Source organism: Tupaia chinensis, unplaced genomic scaffold, assembly GCF_000334495.1.
Source record: "Tupaia chinensis unplaced genomic scaffold, TupChi_1.0 Scaffold000674_2, whole genome shotgun sequence".
NCBI lineage: Eukaryota > Metazoa > Chordata > Mammalia > Scandentia > Tupaiidae > Tupaia > Tupaia belangeri.
The window spans coordinates 676634-695583 of record NW_006160198.1 but is presented as its reverse complement, the minus strand read 5'-3'; the positions used below and the strand labels follow the sequence as shown (position 1 = coordinate 695583).

At 36.8% G+C, this 18950-nt stretch overlaps 1 protein-coding gene across 1 annotated transcript in view; it reads right to left on the bottom strand.

Moving 5' to 3' along the window:
* Positions 1-18950, bottom strand: part of IFIH1 (interferon induced with helicase C domain 1) — a 68993-nt gene that overhangs the window by 5616 nt on the left and 44427 nt on the right. Inside the window, 8 exon segments of the mRNA XM_006160265.3 lie at positions 2568-2729; positions 4070-4219; positions 7133-7392; positions 8455-8730; positions 9297-9420; positions 11277-11393; positions 12836-13053; positions 15177-15387. Coding sequence (XP_006160327.1) covers positions 2568-2729; positions 4070-4219; positions 7133-7392; positions 8455-8730; positions 9297-9420; positions 11277-11393; positions 12836-13053; positions 15177-15387 — 1518 coding nt within the window.

Below are 18950 nucleotides of genomic sequence, written 5' to 3'. Positions count from 1 at the left end.
TTTAGGAAGGCAGGTCTCTTAGCCATGAACCTAAAAATATGTCTGCTCTGTTTTCCTCCTGAGATTTTGGGCCCACATGCATTCATGCCCAGCATGATTTTCAAGTTGCCAGATATAAGACTCAAACTGAGATTGGCCATGTGGGAGTCTGGTACCTGGTACCTGACACACTATGCCACCTGCTAGCTCCACCATAAGTTGTATCTTATTCTAAAGATTGGGAAAATTGGACTGATAAACTCAGAGATTTCCACAACAAGTCATAAAACTTTAACCTTTGTAAATAGGTCCTTGACTCATTCTTTTAGGGGATTAAATGTGAATCAATAATATTCCAGTGACATTATTCACTAACAAAAGTATTACCTGATACTAAGATGTTTGGTTTGTCTTATATCAGGAGAGTTTTACATGTAAGGTTGTGTAGAAATTTGGCCAGAAAACTTTGGACTTGGTAATAGCAATGCACACCAATTTGAAAGCATCTCTTTTGTGAAACTTCTATTTAGGGTAGAGCCGACTCCAATGTTAAGAAACTAACACTCACACCCATATGCAAGGGTGTGAATTTTCTTCTAAATGGGTTTTTTGCTATTATAGTAGTTACAGTCTTTAATTCAATGGTATGGGAGATTTCCTAAAACAGTGTAGAAATATTCTTTCACTGCGTTCTTTCGCACAATTCAAACAGCTCTGTTAGTAAACTGAGATGCAGTTACGTGACATAATATATATTTTATCATTTAGATCCAGCCTCAACATCAGTCCCTCTAAGAGGCCTTCCTCAATCACCTAATCTATTTTATTTATCTTTATTATTTGCTGGAGGGTACATGTACTCTCTAGAAAGACACACACACACACACACACACACACACACACAGAGAGAGAGAGAGAGAGAGAGGATGGTCATATGCCACACAATCACTTCTTCACTATTTGTCCTTTCAGGATTTTGGACACACAAACACACTTACCTGACTTATTATTTTTTTTTTAGATTTTTGCCATAGGGTGCATGTGCTCATGGGAGAAAGATAGAGAGAGACAGAGCTAGAAACAGGGAAAGTGAGAAATCACCCTCCAGGAGGTGTGGCCATGCCGCCATCCCCTTTCTTCTATTCTTCTCTCAGGATTTTTGCTATACATACACATGCACCTGTAATGATTTTTAAGCAACCATGTCTGGGACTCAAACCATGACTGGGCATATGGAATCCAGCTCTATAACCACCATGTTACCTTCTGGGTCCCAGGCATGTTGCCAGGTCCAAGACTTGGGACCAGCAATTAGCATAATGGCTATGTCACTAGACTCCCATGTAGTCGACTGCGGTTCAAGTCCCAGACCTGGTGGCTTAAACTCACTCCAGGTGTGTGTGCATGCGTGCCCAAGATCCCAAGAGAAGAATGGAGAAGGGATTGCAGTGTGACCATCCCCCCTGGGGGGTGAGTTCTCGCTTTCTATCTCTCTGTCTCTCTGTCTCTCTCTGTCTTTCCGGCGAGCGCACGCGCCTTATAGCGGAAAAACCTCTCCAAAAAAAAAAAAAAAAAAGACTTGAACCACATAGTCAGCCATCTGGGATCCAGTGACTTTAACTACCACACACCGGCTGGAAATAACCACCACAACACTGGCTGGCCCCCATCCACATAGTCTAAAGTACCTATCTTGTGACTTGTTTCACTTAATTCTAAGTTGGTAGCACATAATGCATTTCTTGATTTTAAGTTTTGTTTCTTGTTTCTTTTATCCAAACATCATGAGGCACATACTAGAACATAATTTTCATGCAGGATAGGTCTTATCTGTTTGCTACCATGTTTGCTATTCCTAGAACAATTCCTGGCACATAGTGAGCATTTTGTAAATATTTCTGAAATAAAAATGTGTATATATACATATACATACATATATATACATATACATACATGTATGTACACACACACATATACATATACATATATATATAATCATACTAATGGATTAGATCAAAACAAAATTACGGGAACCAGCAGTTAGCGTAATGGCTATGTCGCTGGACTCCCACGTAGTCGACCGCGGTTCGTGTCCCGGACCCAGTGGCTTAAAACTCACACCGGGCGCGTGTGCGTGCGTGCCCAAGATCCCGAGAGGAGAATGGAGGAGAAGGGATTGCGGCGTGACCATCCCCCCTGGGGGGTGATTTCTCGCTTTCTGTCTCTATGTCTCTCTCTGTCTGTCTGGCGAGCGCACGCGCCCTACAGTGAAAATCTCTCCAAAAAAAAAAATTACCAGGTTGGATTGAATGAGTGAGTTGCAGTATCTTTCTGAATCAAAGGCTACCTAAATTTATATTATTAAAGTTTATTGTTGGTTTCTGTGGAATGAACAAAGGCTCCCTGTCAGTTTTCTGCCCATCATGGATTCTGAATCTTTATATGTCAATCTGGGCTAAGCACAGTTGATGAAACTGGAACTTATAATTCAGCACAATTTCTGTCTGGAGACTTAGCCACGAAGATATAGATGGAACCACAGTCATTTTAAAATGAAAATTAAATTCATAAGTGGCCAAAAACTATACCTTATGAGCATACTCATCTGGCTTCATATTTTGGACATGGTGTATCGCTTTATACATCATCTTCTCTCGGAAATCATTAACCGTCTCACGTTCAATAACTCCTGAGCCACTGGGAGCAACCAGGACATAGGTGCTCTCATCAGCTCTGGCTCGACCCCGGGCCTGGGAACATAAAGAGATCAAGTAAATGCAAGACTCTCTGCCTCCTGGCTAACTCTCCTCATTTCAACCTGGAATGATATTTGTTGCCTAGTATTCCAGCCATCAAATGTTCTTCCTGTTCTCACTAAAGTTACTTATCCATTTCTTGTAAGTCAGCTCTTTAAACTTAGAAAAATGCTTTAATACAGACACAATGCTCTATACTGATATTAGTTGAGTCCCCACACATGCCTTCAAAGCCCTCAGTAATGTAATACCATCCTGTACAGTTTTTTTGTCTCCAGAATCTCTCAAACCATGGAGACCATGATCCAGTGATTGGACTGTGGGAGTCCTCCTGCGTTATAGAAGAGATGAATGAGGAAAGGGGAAATCTCTGACCTTGGCACCAGAGTTGGTGGGGTGCAGGTCTGTTCCTGGAACCCTACATGGGATTTTAAGCATGTTTTCTTGGTTGATAAATTTCTATGGGCCTCTTTATAAAGTGATATTCAGGTACATTTTGAGTAATAAATGTTTTTGGCCCAGCCCAGAAGTCTCAGCAATAATATTAGTCTCAAGGAAAAAAAAATGCACTGTAAGTAATAAACAACTGACTTTTAAACTAACTCCTGAAATAAAAAGACATCCTATTTTGATGGCTTTCTGGTAAGTATCTTAATCTTCTATGACCTGCCTCCTAACCAAGGATGCAACTTAAAAGTATTTTTTTAAAACACATTTAATTTTACATGAATATTATCATATCTATTAATCAGCATAAGTCCTGTACATAATAAGAGGCAATGATAATATAGTTAATGCTGGTGGCTAACAGATAAAGTTAAATTTGAATAAAAACTACTGATTTATTTATTTTTGCATTTATAAGTTCACACTGACCCAACATTTTACTGTAAAAATTTTCAAGCACACGGAAAAATTGAATGAAGAAGAGAGGAAAATGCAGAAGTGGTAGCATTGTCTCAAGTTTGGGCATGTGACTTTGCAGGACGCTCATGATTTCTAGAACAGCTGGGGACTCAGGTATTCTCAGAAAGAAGGGGCCTCTCTTGACTCCTAAAATGAGGCCGATGTCATGGTCCTGGAAAGTCTCATCAGATAGAAATGACAGTTAAGAAAAAAAAGTTGTTTAAAAATACAATAGGTATCTGATTGTCACAGGAACTAAACAACAGCAATATAAAAGGTAATAGTACACAGTTCTATAGGATTGTTCTTTTAGCAAGAAAGATATATTTTTAAAACTAAAGTGATGTTTTGAGTTTTACTTTAAAAAGCAATTAAATACAAAGACAGACATAAAAATAAGCCTAGTACATAGAGGTATATGAATGTACCTGCACCATGGCTATTTCATTAGTGACAAGACCATAACGGATCACAATGTTACATTCTTTGATATCCAGACCTTCTTCTGCCACAGTAGTAGCGATAAGCAGATTTATTTTTCCAGTGCGAAATTTACTAATGACTTCTCTCTGTTCATTCTGTAGAAACATTTTAATAAAATAAATTTCGTGATGCTAAACACATTAAAATCTTCTAATTAAGAGAAGAAATAATACATTGCAACTGGTCAGTGTAAATCAAAGGATTAGATCATACATGGATTTGCTGCCATCTGGTTTTTGGCATTGAACAAAGACAGGATGGGGAGACAACATTTGATTTCCAATCTGGGATTACCACACAATAACAAAAATATTTCCATCCTCCAGTCTGGAGGTGGAAAGGCCGTCATTTGTGCCAAGGAAATAGTGGCAACTCGGGAGGAAGAAATGAGGAGAAGATGTTTGTGGAAAGAGGATGTGGCAATGAGAAGCTAAAACGGATTTTTCTTTTTACTACTACATTAACTGCTGAAACTTTAATATTCAGAGAATAAGGTGGAGTGATGTTTTTGAGTCATTGAGAAAATGCACACTGTAAACCACATTTGGACAGTTAAAGAATCATTTAAGCAGGAAATAAATGGGAACTCCTGGAAGGACATATGAGAGGTGAAAACATTGGTTGTTTCCAGCAAGTGGCGCTGGAAGACTGAAAGATGGTGATACGCTTTGTCCCTTATTAATTGTGAGTGACATGAGTGTACTATCTATTTAAAAGGATAATAAAAATAAAAATGGAATCAGTGACTAAAATATAACTAAAACAATCTTTTAATGAAAAAATATGAATTTTGAAAGTTAATATCAAAAATTAAAATTTGCCCTCTGGCTCTTGTATAGGAAGAAGGGGAGAACATAATGGCCATGTTCAGTTAACTGTCATTTTATTTTTATAACCACCCTCATCAAAGCTGTTGGTCCTGTTGACATTTGGTACACATCTACACTATTTTTTTGTCCCCATACATCAAATAAAAATAAACCTGCCAGACCAACAGTATGTTTTCCCATGCCATGCCCTTTCTTCTCAGAGGCAGTATGAGACTTTATTTGACTCCTAACTACCGGAGAACCTAGTAGAATGGCCTTACTTAAGTTTTCTCTGATATGTTCCTTCTCCTGCCCTTACGACCACTGATAAGAACTTACATGTACTTGGATTTTAGCAGAAGATATCTGCACCTTGATTCCAAGGAGTAACTTAAATAATGAAAATTAAAGACACAGTGTTAGATCATCAGATCTTATCAAATAAATGCCTAACTCCTCTCCTAAATGTTAGGAAACAACAGAACACCTTGTGCTTCTAGAACACCTTGGATTTATGAACTCTGAATGAATGACTGCAGAGAAAAATGCCCCAAATGCCTAACCTCTTGTCTTCTTGCTCAAAAAAGACGTGAGGCCAATGAGTGTGAGTACATGCTTAGGAAAAAAAGGTGAAAATGCTTAATTTCATGTCTTCTGCTTGATGGGTGTGTGAGCTCATGAATGTGCTCTCCAAATTCCAAGGTGTGCTGCCCAGCCTCTGCGTCATTTAGCCATAATACCCTTATTGGTACTGAAACGAACCTGTCCCAGGAATTACCCTCTTTCTAATCCTCCAGAAGCAGCTTTCTCTAAAATTAACTTTCCATCCTCCTTTGCTCTAATAAATATAAAGGATGAGAGAGGCTTAGAGGTGCATCCTGGGATGCCCCGTCCTCTCCCTCTTGACCCAAGTCCCTGTGTCTCAAGTACCACTTCCATGCACACTTCGAGTGACTCTCTGCTGGAAGGAAGAGTCACACCTAATGAGTGAGTCCATCTCAGTTTACAAGGTGACGATGCATTGACTGAGGGGGGGGGGGCGGTGTATGTTCAGTATGCAGCCCCCCGGTTTGAAATGGACAAAATGTAGAAAATATTAAGTGGTCAGGGAAGTCATGACATGTTTTTCTGTTTTCCTATGCCAAAATGTGTCATGATTTTCCTGACAACCCAATAGTTTGAAAACAAACTTATTACATTCTACCTCTTTTAAAAAGAAGCTGAGTCCACTGCAATTCCTAAGTCCAAAGTCAATATAACAGAAAGTAAAAACAAACAAACAAACAAAAAACAAGACCAAGAGTGAAAGAGTGCAAAAATTAACACAGAAGTTGTGAGGCTGAACTTCATTTTTGCCTGAAAGCGAACCAAAAGGAGGAAACAAACTTGTTATCCAAGGAAAACGGTGCCTTCTCTGGCATTTAATTTTAGAGGAATTTATGACATGAGTAGATGTAGAGGGTGTATTAAGTATTATAGTGGACTATTTACATTTTTTTCCAGCAAATATTTACAAGAGATTGCACTTACTCCATGGACCTGAATGATGATGACTATATTGGAAGTATACCCTCATGCAGCAAGACTCAGGGTCTATGCAACTTTACTCTTCAGTTTACTCTTAAAAGGTATCACTGTTTCACCCATTCTTGTAATGTCTACAAGTGCCTTTTCCCTTTTCATAATGTGTTTCACTGTGCACACAACATAACAAAATGAAACCAAACAAAACACCTTCTAAAGGAACAGAAAACCTTCTCAAATCTCTAGCACATGAAATATTATAATTTTTGTAAGTTCTCTCACAGGTTTCACTCTATACAAACATATTTTAATATATTTTATGAGGTTTGATTTGTTCACTTGACACTGTAAACATTTCTCCACTTTATTAATTTAGGTGTCATTGATTTTTGTAAGGGAAACTCAGCTTAGAAAGTTCCTTCAGATATATAGATAGATAGATAGATAGATAGATAGATAGATAGATAGATAGATAGATAGGATAATGCTTTTCCTGTCAAACACCAAAGATTAGGTACCTATATGACTCAAATTTTATTTCAAGAACAAGTGCTTCATTGTGAACGCTTACTTAGGGAATGGTGTGAGAATCTGTGTAAATAAATAAATAAACTCCAAATAATTTGAAAAGAGTAATAACAGAATAAAAAAAGAAGTCCTAAAAGACGTTTATACCTGTGTCATAGGTTTGAACTCACTGCTGTGTCCAGCTCCAATCAGATGATGAGCTTTGACTCCCACTTCTGCAAATTTTTCATTTTCAGTAATCCACTGTGAAAGCGCATATGCGCTCTGTCGTGTTTTTGTGAAAATTATTCCCCGTGCTGATTCCTCAGTCCTAGTATATTGTTCCATTATGGTGTTTCTTAACTTCGTCAGCTTCTCATTTTCATGTTCTGGGTTTTCGGCCAGCTTTTTCAACATTTTCTTGTTTTCTTTAGGAAATAATGATAGTGAATATGTTAATCAGCTTGACTTAGCCATTTCACAACACATTCACGAATTGAAACATGTACACTATAAATATACATAATTTTGTAAATTAGAAGTTATTTAAAATTATTTTAAAAGAAATAATTAGTCCAAATGAGTAAAATATACAAATAACTGAATTGGAAGATTTTACATAAGAATGCACTGTGATGTGACTCATCTACAATTAATCTTGTGACCAGGCTACTAAAGAAATACATTTGGGGCCAGCAGATAGTGTAGTAGTTACGTCGCTGGACTCTTACATGGCCAAGCACAGTTGCAAATCCTTACTTGGTGGCTTAAAACTCACGCTGGATGTGTGTTCTTGTGTGCCTAAGATCTTGAGGGGGGAATAGAGGAGAAGAGATTTAGGTGTGGCCATCCTCCCTGGGGGGGGGATTTCTCACTTTCCCTCTCACTGTTTCTGTCTCTCTGTTAAGTGCATATACCCTAAGATGAAAGCCTCTACGAAAAATAAATAATAAATTCATTGTAATGGTCTTGACAATAAAACTAGATGATCAAATGACCAATTGTCATCATGTAACTCATAGTTAATCTGGTGACATCAATTTAAAAAGCCCCAACCTGAGTGGGATTTATTTTTCAAAATGTTATTTTTTAAATTTATTTATTTTTTCATTTCATTTCCTTTTATATATTCAATTACACTATTATTTGGCTTACAAAATGGATATTTCAACAGGTGAACATTTCTCCCTAGTATAGCTGATAAAAGTACAAAATATCTTCAACAGGTAATACCACATTTCTTTGTGCCATTAAAGCTTTGTCTCCCTGTTTTTCTTCTAAATGCCCTTCCTCAGACCCTCTTTTTTCACACACACTATATCTGGTATTTACATCTATATCTTGTGTTTCTATATCCATTAGTCAGTTTCAGTCATAGAGTGTGGGCATTTTAAGAGGGTATTTTAGAGAGTTTATGAGGAGTACCAGGTTCATGTCAAAGAGGTAATAAATGCATGATACTACTCAAAACATGTTACTTTGAATCTTACCAAAAAATAAGTCTATGAGAAATCTATCTGTGCCATCCAGTTTCACAGATTTCTTTAAATCATTCTTATCTTCATCACCATCACAGTCATCATCATCACTGTTATCACTATCATCTTGTAGGATTGCAAACCTCTTTTCTTTCTCATCATTATAGAAAGTTTCAAGGTGGTTGTATGCATCAATCATTCGGATTGTGTCATTAATTTGTAGGGCCTCGTTGTACTTCCTCAAATGTTCTGTACAAACACGGTCTTTGCGATTTCCTTCTCTTGCAGCTAAGAAACAATACATTAAGGAAATGAAACAGTGAGAGAACATATCTATACTGTGGACTTCAATACATTTATGATACTGACTCCAAAACTGGCTTCATCTTGGTTTTGAAATGGGCAACTTAAGGCTAAAATGAGTCATGAGATCTGAAAGGAAGCAAGTTTTCCAGTTGTAAGACTTGCTATTTGAACTCTGCTTTCAGCAATAAATATTTAGTTCACAGAGGAAAAGCCTAAAAAATATATTAGTTCAGTTTGTCTTTAGAGACCATTGTTTATATTAATACTTAAAATACAGAATAAACAAAAGACTGACTAAAAAGTGAAAATGGAATGAATTGGTATCTCTTTCCATAGATTAAGGAATTAGAACATGCTTATTCTAGACCTACATAGAGCACAAACATTTTATTGGATTGTTGGGAAAATCATGACAAATTTTTGCATAGACAAACTCAATATTTGATATCATGTTTGCTTTTAGTTTCCTTGGTACTATATGAAATAGATATCTGAAACCTTGCCATACATATAGGATAAACTAAGAGTTAGGTCAAAACCCAAATTACCTTTTTTTTCCATTTGAATGGCCCATTGTTCATAGGGTTGAGTTCCAAAATCTGACATTGGACTCAGTTGGCAATAAGTTTGAATCTTTGTCATTATTTCTAGGAGTTTTGCTTTAAATGGATCCTAAAAGATAAATTATATACTTATTCTTACATATTTACATTGTTAAAAGAGTAACATTATCTCCTTTAAATTAACTTCTATGTTATAATAAATTTGATTCAGGTTAACCTCTGATCACTTCTTTGCACATTTATTTATAACAGTTTCTCTTTTACTCTGCCATCCAGCCACTTACTGAGTGAACCTGCTGAAATGAAAAATTCTATGAAAGTAAAGTTCATGAATGACATAAATCTTGAATGCTGGAGGTAATTTAAAAACCACATACCAAATTAATGCCACGAGTATATTTAGAAAGCTTTCCATCTAATTTAAGAAATATGCCTTTGGGGAACCAGCAGTTAGCGTAATGGCTATGTCGCTGGACTCCCACGTAGTCGACCGTGGTTCGTGTCCCGGACCCGGTGGCTTAAAACTCACGCCGGGCACGTGTGCGTGCGTGCCCAAGATCCCGAGAGGAGAATGGAGGAGAAGGGATTGTGGCGTGACCATCCCCCCTGGGGGGTGATTTCTCGCTTTCTGTCTCTAATGTCTCTCTCTGTCTGTCTGGCGAGCGCACGCGCCCTACAGTGAAAATCTCTCAAAAGAAAAAAAAAAAAAGAAAGAAATATGCCTTTGAGCAACTGGTTTTAGTATTATTTCTACCTATATAAAAAGTTAGGTTAGAGTTTGAAGAAAGGCAGACACAAAAAAGTACATGTTATATGATTCCACTGATACCAGTCCAAAAATCAATCAAAACTAAATTTTGGTTGTAGAAGTCAGGATAGTAAGTGTCCTTGGGATGTGGTGACCAAAAGGAGGAACTATCAACATTCTGTCTTTTATCTGGATTTTGATGACACAGATATGTTCAGTTTATAAAAATTCAGCAATCAATACACTTATGTATACTTTTCTGTACATATTATATTTCAATTAAAATTTATAATAAAAATTAAGTAAATTAAAGATGTCAAACTTTTAGAAATTTCTTAAGCAATATATTTATTAAATGATTTTAAGTAGAAATGTGATTTAAACTCGACAATTTACACTGGATAAGTAAAAAAAAAAGAAGTGAAAACAAATCGAGTATTTTCAAATGTGCTAGTGCAGCTGGAATATAAAGTAGTCTTTTCAGAATTTCAAACACAAATCATCTGTAGGTGGCGGTCACCAACATTGGTTTAGTGCCTACTGCATTTCAAGCCCTTTATTATCTCATGTTACTTAATCTCAACATCCTTACAAGGCAGATTTTCAAGGGGATTAAATTATGCTTTTTCAATTTTACAAAAGAAAGTACTGATGTAATTTACTAGTCATAATGTCCAATTGATTCTCAGTTGATTTTTGTAATAGTGAAGATATTCATTGGAAAAGCACCATTAAATATTTTATTTCTTTACCATGTCAGTGTTTTCCTAAGAAAGCAAATATGCAAATATGCAAATTGGGTAGGATTTCCATTATCATTGCCAACTGTTATCTGGTAGCAACAAAATGGCTCTGTAGTATTCCAGAAAATGAATCCTGGAATTCACCAACCAAGAAAGTAAAAAAAAAAAAAAGAAAAAGAACTGTCACAAACCCTCAAGTTTAGCTATACAGCCCTCTCCACTCCCATTACTCTGTGGCTCATATGTAGCCAAACAATTACTGAGTTAATCTTTATATAAATTAGAACTAAAATAAAAATGAATGCAAGATTTCACAGCAGTGCATTGCTGTGTAATATCAATTTAAAAAAAGACGTAAGTCTGCTAAAATTTTATAATAATATTATTTATATGGGTCATATAAAATAGACTTTACTATCTTTCAGTTAAGTATGATATTGCCAATAAAACAGACACCAAATATTAAGCACGTACTTCTCTGGTATCATCTGCGATTACAACCTTTTTGTAAGGCTCCTTTATTTGGTTTTTGAGCTGCTCAAGATTTTCTTTCACAGTTTTAATGGTAAATGCATCAAGATTGGCACATATCTGGAAAAGAGATCATTGTCAATATTTAAATAATTACATCTTCCTTTCAATTGATTAAATGTAGAGTTATTTTTCATGTAAGAAATATTTGACCTATATTGGTAGCATAAATATGTAGCATAAATTGTCATGTAGGCAATATTTTGCATTAGTTACTAAATATGGAATTTGAGTAATATTTTACTATGGATCTGATTAACCAATAACATGTGTCCTGATATATAAAATGAAGTTTGTAAATCAAGTTTGGTAGGTAATTCCAGAAGTATATTCATTTTTTCCTTCAGTTCCATTTCTAAGCTGGAAAAAGCTACGTGGAAAGAGCATAGCAATTTTCAGGGATTGCTAGACAGTAGTTTTGAGGTAACCATATTACATGAGGCACATTAAAGGTCATGAAGATAGCCATGTCTTCTGCACATAAAGAAGGGGTGTAAATCCAGAGGCAGTTTCAGCATATGTGCCTTGGCTCATAAAATTGGACTTAGTCCTTATATTTGGAGCTAATAACTGAACCTCTGAATTTGTATTTAGTCTATGGTTTTTAGTGAATTAGACTTAAAGTAAGGCCCTTAAAATTAAAATGCACTTTCCATAATGCCCACATACTTCTTGGTCTACTCTGATTCATTTAACACCTAAGATAAGCAACAGTGCTTATGGGAGGTTCTCATTTTGGGGCACCTGACAAGTTTATCTTTAATTAAAGATTTTAATATCTTGAGTTTCCATTTAATTTTAATAACCCAGAGTCCTAGGATTATACATAACAGAAAAGACAAAGGAAACATGCTACTTCGCAACTCATGAAGTAAAACTTTATTATGTGTCAAAACCAGAAAGTTGCATCGTTTATGTATATTTCTATATCAAATAGATCCGAAACTACAGAAGCAGATGTTGGAAAAAAGGTATTATATCAGGCTAGCATGTGGTGTGGTGGTTAAAGTGTGGGATTCCTACATGACTGACCGCGATTGGAGTCCTAGACCTGGCAGCTTGAAAATCACTCTGGGCACATTTGCTTGTATGCCCAATATATAAGAGAAGAATGGAGGAAAAAGGATTGTGGTGTGGCCATATCCCCTGGGGAGTGATTTCTCACGTTCTCTGTCTCTTTCCAGTGAGTGCACACACACTATGGCAAAAACCTAAAAATAATTAAAAATTAAAAAAAAATAAAATAAAAGACATTCTATTTGTCTCAACTTCTCATTATTTTCTGTTCGTCACAATTTTTGTATTGTTCTATGTCATAGTTCTTCACAAAGACATGCACTATTCTGTAGAAAATTAAGTATATTTGCTATAGTTAAAGCAAATACATCTCACTAAATAAATGATTAGGGCCCTTACACTCAATCTTACTTAAAAAGCCTAAGAAGCACTAGCATTTATTTTAGCTTTGATTTTACTGGTTATACATAAAGTTACTGACTTACTTTTAAAATGTGTTCATCAGCTTTCGCTTGTTTTGTGGCCCCTCCAACACCAGGTGAAGCTGTGAGTCCCAGTATCTGAGGTAGGGGAACCACTGGTCTGCACTCTTTCTTGAGTGTATAGTTTTTCAACTTCTGTTTCAAGTAACGCCTCATGATGTTATTATAGACTGCTTCCTTGTTGGTGTGATGACATTCATCAATGATAATGAGAGAAAAATCTTAAAGGAAAATTCACATGGTTCATTATCTGTACCAGCAAACTACAATGAGAGCACTACCTTTTCAGTTATGAACTGAGCAGCCGCGAGGATTTCTTTTCTTGGACAGGACACTGGAGCAGCCCTGTTTACAAATCTAACTCTTCTAGGCACATAAACATACAGAAGTTTACAAATAGTTATTAGGAAACTATTCTTGTTTGATATATCTATTTAACAGATGAGATTAAGATTTTTTTCTTCTTTTCTTTTTTCTTTCTTTTCCTTTTTTCTTTTTTTGGAGAGGTTCTTGCTATAGGATGCGTGTGCTTGTCAGAAAGACAGAAAAACAGAGAGACAGAAAATGAGAAATCACTCCCATGGGGGGATGGCCATGCCACAACCCCTTCTCCTCCATTCTCCTCTCAGGATCTTGGGCATGCACGCACACGTACATGGAATGAATTTAAGTCACTGGGTCCGGGAACTAAACCACAGTCAACTACATGGGAGTTCAGTGACATAGCCGTTGTGTCGTCTGCTGGTCCCTAGATTTAGAAAATTTATAGAGTTAAAAAATGGTGGGAGCAGCAGGTGGTAAGGTGGTTAGGGTGCTTGATTCCTACCTGGCCAACCATGGTTCAAGACCTAGACCTGGTGGCTTGAAAAATCACAGCAAATAGATTAAGAAAAAAAAAAGAAAAACAGTCAAGGGATGAGATTCACATCCTGACTTGTTCCATAAAACTCAGGTACATACTTTTCTTCTTTAAAAAATTATTTAATTTTGTGTTAGTATTTTTTTTTCTAATACACCAAATGAAAAACACATGGGATAGCTCCATGGCCTAAGAGTTAATAGAGCTGGATCCCAGATGGCATACCATGCAGTTCCAAAACTGGTCCCAGTGGCCTGAAGGGTATGCTGGGCATTTATGAGGATGGGCCCAAAATCCCAAGAGGAGGGAGAAATGGAGGAGAATGGATTGTAGCATGACCAGACACCATTGAGGGGTGCTTTCTCCCTTTCCTTCTGTCTCTGTCTCTGTCTGGCAAGTACAAATGTCCTCTAACAATTCAAATGAAAAAAAAAATTAAAAACCTACTATTTAAATAATTTTGTATTCCTTTTAACATTGTAGTTAATTATTATAGTTTTACTCTTTTTTTAGAGAGAGATTTTTGTTATAAGGCTCGTCAGAGAGACAAAGAGAAACAGAAAGACAGAAAGCAAGAAATCAATCCCCAGGGGAGATGGCCAGTTCCCGCAATCCCTGCTCCTCCATTCTTCTCTTTGGATTTTGGGCATGCACACACACGCGCCTGACATGAATTTGAAGTTGTTGGGTCTGGGACTCGAACTGCAGCCAACCACACGGGAGTCCAGTGACTAAACAAATACACCATCTCCTGGTCCCAGTTTTACTTCTTTTCAAAACAGGTTTTGCTTATTTCTTTCATAAGAATTAAAGAGACAGTGACAGAAACAGAGAAAGGAACCCTTGACAGGGTCCTGCCACACACAATCCTTCCCTGTCTTCCAGCCAGCCAAGAACGTTCAGGTCTTTCCTATGTGGCTCCAAAATCTTCTAGTGGCACCCTACTGACTACACCATGGCAACTGGGTCCAATAATGAGATTCTTATTCAGAACAAAGTAATCTAATTACAAACTTCTCAGTTTTTTCTTTTTCCCTTAGGAAGAAGGGCTTTAATGAATGAGAGATGATTTGATCTAATAAAAATTTTTAATCACTTAAAAAATTACTTAACCAATATAGCCTCTATTACCATAACTAACATTACTATTAATGCTAATTCTTCTTTTTCAAAAAATAAACACTTTTGGGACCAGCAGTTGGCATAATGGCTATGTCACTGGACTCCCTCCCATGTAGTCAATCGTGGTTTGAGTCCTGGACCCGGTGGCTTAAACTCACATCAGGCGCGTGTGTGTGCATGCCCAAGATCCCGAGAGGAGAAGGGATTGCGGCATGGCCATCACCCCTGGGGTGGGGGGGAGGGGGGTCTCGCTTTCTGTTTCTCTGTCTCTCTGTGTCTTTCTGGAGAGCGCTCACACCCTATAGCAAAAACCTTTAAAAATATAATAAATAAGTAAATAAATAAATAGACACTTCCACTAACCTGACAGTTGTACACCAGCATCTTCTCCACTTTCTGAGTTTAAAAGAGAGTTTTCTAGGATTTGAGCTGTACTGATGATAACATCACAGGATGCAACAACTTCTGGAAATGATATTTTCAATTGAGTATCACCACTTAATCTAATTACACGATACCATTTCCTCAAAAATGGATTGAACTCTTTGCGGAATAGTTGTTCAACTAATGGTACCTTTAAAACAAAACAAAAACAAAAAAAAAGCAAAGTTTAAATTTTTAAAAAGAGAGAGAGAGCATAGTCAAAGCAAAAAGATTATTGATCAAAGGCCTACCATGCTTCAGGTATTAGAAGAGGTGTTATCAGTTAATTAGTGTAATGTATCAATCATTCCTTTCAATATCTGTCAATAACCATTTTTAAAAAGAATTATTTGTGTAATACCTTTTGTTATTATTATTATTTTTTAATTTGACCGGACAGAGACAGAGAAAAAAGGAAAGCGAGAAAGCAAGCCACCAGGTCTGGGACTTGAACTGTGGTCAACCATGTGGGAATCCAGTGCCTTTAATCACCACACAACTTGCCAATCCCTGTGAGTTACCATTTGTTGAATGCTTGGTAAGTGTAGATATTGTGGTCTTGGACACAAAGGTGTTTAAGACATAGTTGATAGCTTTGGAGAACTCAGTCTAGCTGAGCACATAGATCAAGATGAGGCAAAACAAAACACATGAGTACAATATAGTAATTTCCCCATAAAAAACATAGAGTGATAGTATCAGGAAAGAGCAACTAACTGCATAGAAGGCTTTATAAAGAATTTGAATGTAATAAGTCTCCGGGCAGTGAAGAGATAAAATGAAGGTTGGATAAAGTAATTTTTAATCTATAGAGCAGGCCCAGGCTACAAATGACTATGATCACCAAGTAGAGTATTTTAAATGTATTGGGTTGTCAGAAAAGTCATGACGCAGTCTGGTATAGAAAAACATGTCATGACTCCCCTGACAACCTAACAGTGTAAGAGTTCACAGGCTCCTTAATGATTATATTGTAGAGGTTATGTATTTCCATTGTTTATTTGGGCATTAGACCAGAGGAAGCACAGCTAAAGGACTGGAAGAAGCAGAAAACAGAAAGTGAGGAGTTAAGGCATTGACTAGCAGAAAGGATGTGAAGTGAGGAATAGCTTCAGTGGCTGAACAAGAATAATACAACAAATAAGCTTGGCAAAAGAAGTGTGAACTTGTGATCATTTTTCAGCTGGGTCTCAATATGTTGTAATACCTGCTAAAGGTGGTTGGATTGACACTCAAAGTTATACATTACTAGTCACTCAGAATACCTCCTGGGTCAGGAGAAAGAATAGCCAGCTATTTTAAAGGTGTCCTAGAAGGATTTATACAATGGAAGCCCAGGAGTATACAATGTAGCGAATAAAGAGGTGACAGGAAGAGTTTCAGGAACAAGTCTTTAAACAAATGTACATTTAGTCCTCATAATGGTATTATCTAATAATATATGAGAGGTTACCTTTTCACTGGTCTGCACTGTACAAATGATTCATCCTTTTACTTGAAGTGTGCCTGCTTATGTGTTAAATAATGGTTTACTGATCCCCTGGCTAAGGATGACAATGCATTACAACATTGTTTTGCAATAATATTTTGTAGAAATAATAGAGGCTTCTAAGAGTGGGTATCTGGGCATGGGGGAAGGAAGAGGGAAAATGCAACCAATGAATGCCAATGAAACAAAGTGGATTTAAAAATCAATAATCAAGGTTGACGAGTGAAAGGATTTAACACGGGAGAAAGAGTAAGAAGAGAAATTTTCATTCAGTGTTTTTTGTTAAAGTCAAGTCAGCCTAATTTATCTGCCACAAAAATCACTTAAAAGATTTGGAAAATGCAGACTCCTGAGCCTCATTCAAAAAAACTGTTGAATCCAGAGACTATCTCTGGAGACAGCCTTGAGATTTTCACTTCAATGACAGCTCCCATGTGACAGTTAAGTCTTTAAAATGTGAAAGTCATAGTTCTCCTCTCTCTCTTCCATAAACCATTCCTGATTCATTTTTCCTGAAGTATTCTTTCCATTCAACTTGTGCAAGACAGTGGGAGGAATCTGAGAAAGAAGTCAGAAAGATTTTGAGGATGGAAATAGAAATTAAATTAAATTAAATTAAAAGAGGTAGCATAATCCAAAGAGAAGAAAGCCCTGAAAACAGCCACTTCAGCTCCTTGCTTACTGTGTGATTTCAGACAAGGTCTGCATCTCAGTCATCCAAATTTCAACCTTAAGAAAATGAGGAAAATGCTAAGTATAATAGAGTTGAAAAAAATTAAATGTAACAGAGGCTGACATATTGCCAGTACTCAGAAAACTTCCTTGATATTTCACCTATCTTATTCTAGCCATGGCATATGGTGGAAAGAGAAGCCCAGATGATTTCAGAAGATAAGGGTTTAAGTCTCACTTCTGCAGCTTGTTGATTGAGTAACTCCAGCAAGGCCAATTAAAGTCTTGGAGTCTTGGTTTTCTGATGGGTAAAACAGGGATACTAGTGGCTACCTTGTAGAGAAGCTGCGTGGATTGAATGAGATAACGTATCCGAGAGGGGTTTGCAAAGTATAAGAAAACATTACATTATCAACATACATCTTTTATCTCCCTTCTAGATTTTAGATTCCTTGAGGACAAGATCTGCATTTGATTTATCTTTAAATATATTCTTGCTGAATGATTTTATTAAATATCTCTGAAGTGACACAACAACTTGTGATTCTGCCCTTGAAAGGTGAGTCAAATCTTACAAAGCAGCAGCATCTCCTGATCTACAGAATAAAAAGAAGTTGTCACAGGAGATAGCAGGTGTGGGAAATCCTGGATACTCGCTCTGGGTGGTGTTGACTTCCTACTGAAGGACACAGAGAAAGCCAGATGCAAGTCTGACATGGCTAATTGGGAGGTGTGTGGTCCTTTTGGAACCTTTTCCTGAGATGTGACAGAGTTCTTGCCAAGACTAATCAAACCCAACTGCTACTCACTTCTGCTGAATCATATGGGGCTGCATTACAGCATCTGAAGGAACCTGGGATCTATCTCTCAGGATGTTGAAACCCTACATAGGAAATGCAAAGTCTGGGAACACAGGTGGTGTTTTCATTTCTCCCTGCATTTGAAGGCTATAACTTTGGAAAGGATGGACGGAGGAAGGGAGATGAAAGTAAATGGTGTAAGGAAAAAGAAGATCTCTTTTCTAGATTGGAGGTTACAAGGCCTTCCTATTGGGCCAAATGCAGAAAGAAGGTTAGGTTGACTTGCTGGGCCAGGGATTTCCTGGTTCAACCAAAAATAATTGAAGCTGCAATTATTTTTAAAATTCAAAAACAATAGGAAAGTAAACATTGTGACATAGATGAAAAAACTACTGGAGGAAATACTAAAAAGTCTGAGGAGAAAAACAACAGGGAAACAGATCATGGATTACATTTATGTACTTACATGTCCACAAAACAATGCAATGAATATAAATCATCAATGAGGCTTAATTAACATTTAAACATGACCATAAATGTGTACTAGTAAGAATCACCTAGATCCAATGGGATAAAAGACTTCTATAAAAGCATCGCATTGGGAGGAGAAGGAAATATTATGGAAAGGAAAATGCATTACACACATGCAAAAATGTAAGACCTGAAATAATCAATCAATAAGAATGCCATAAATAGATAAAATAAGTATTTTCATTTAGGCTCAAAAATTAACTGCACAAAAATAAGTTATGA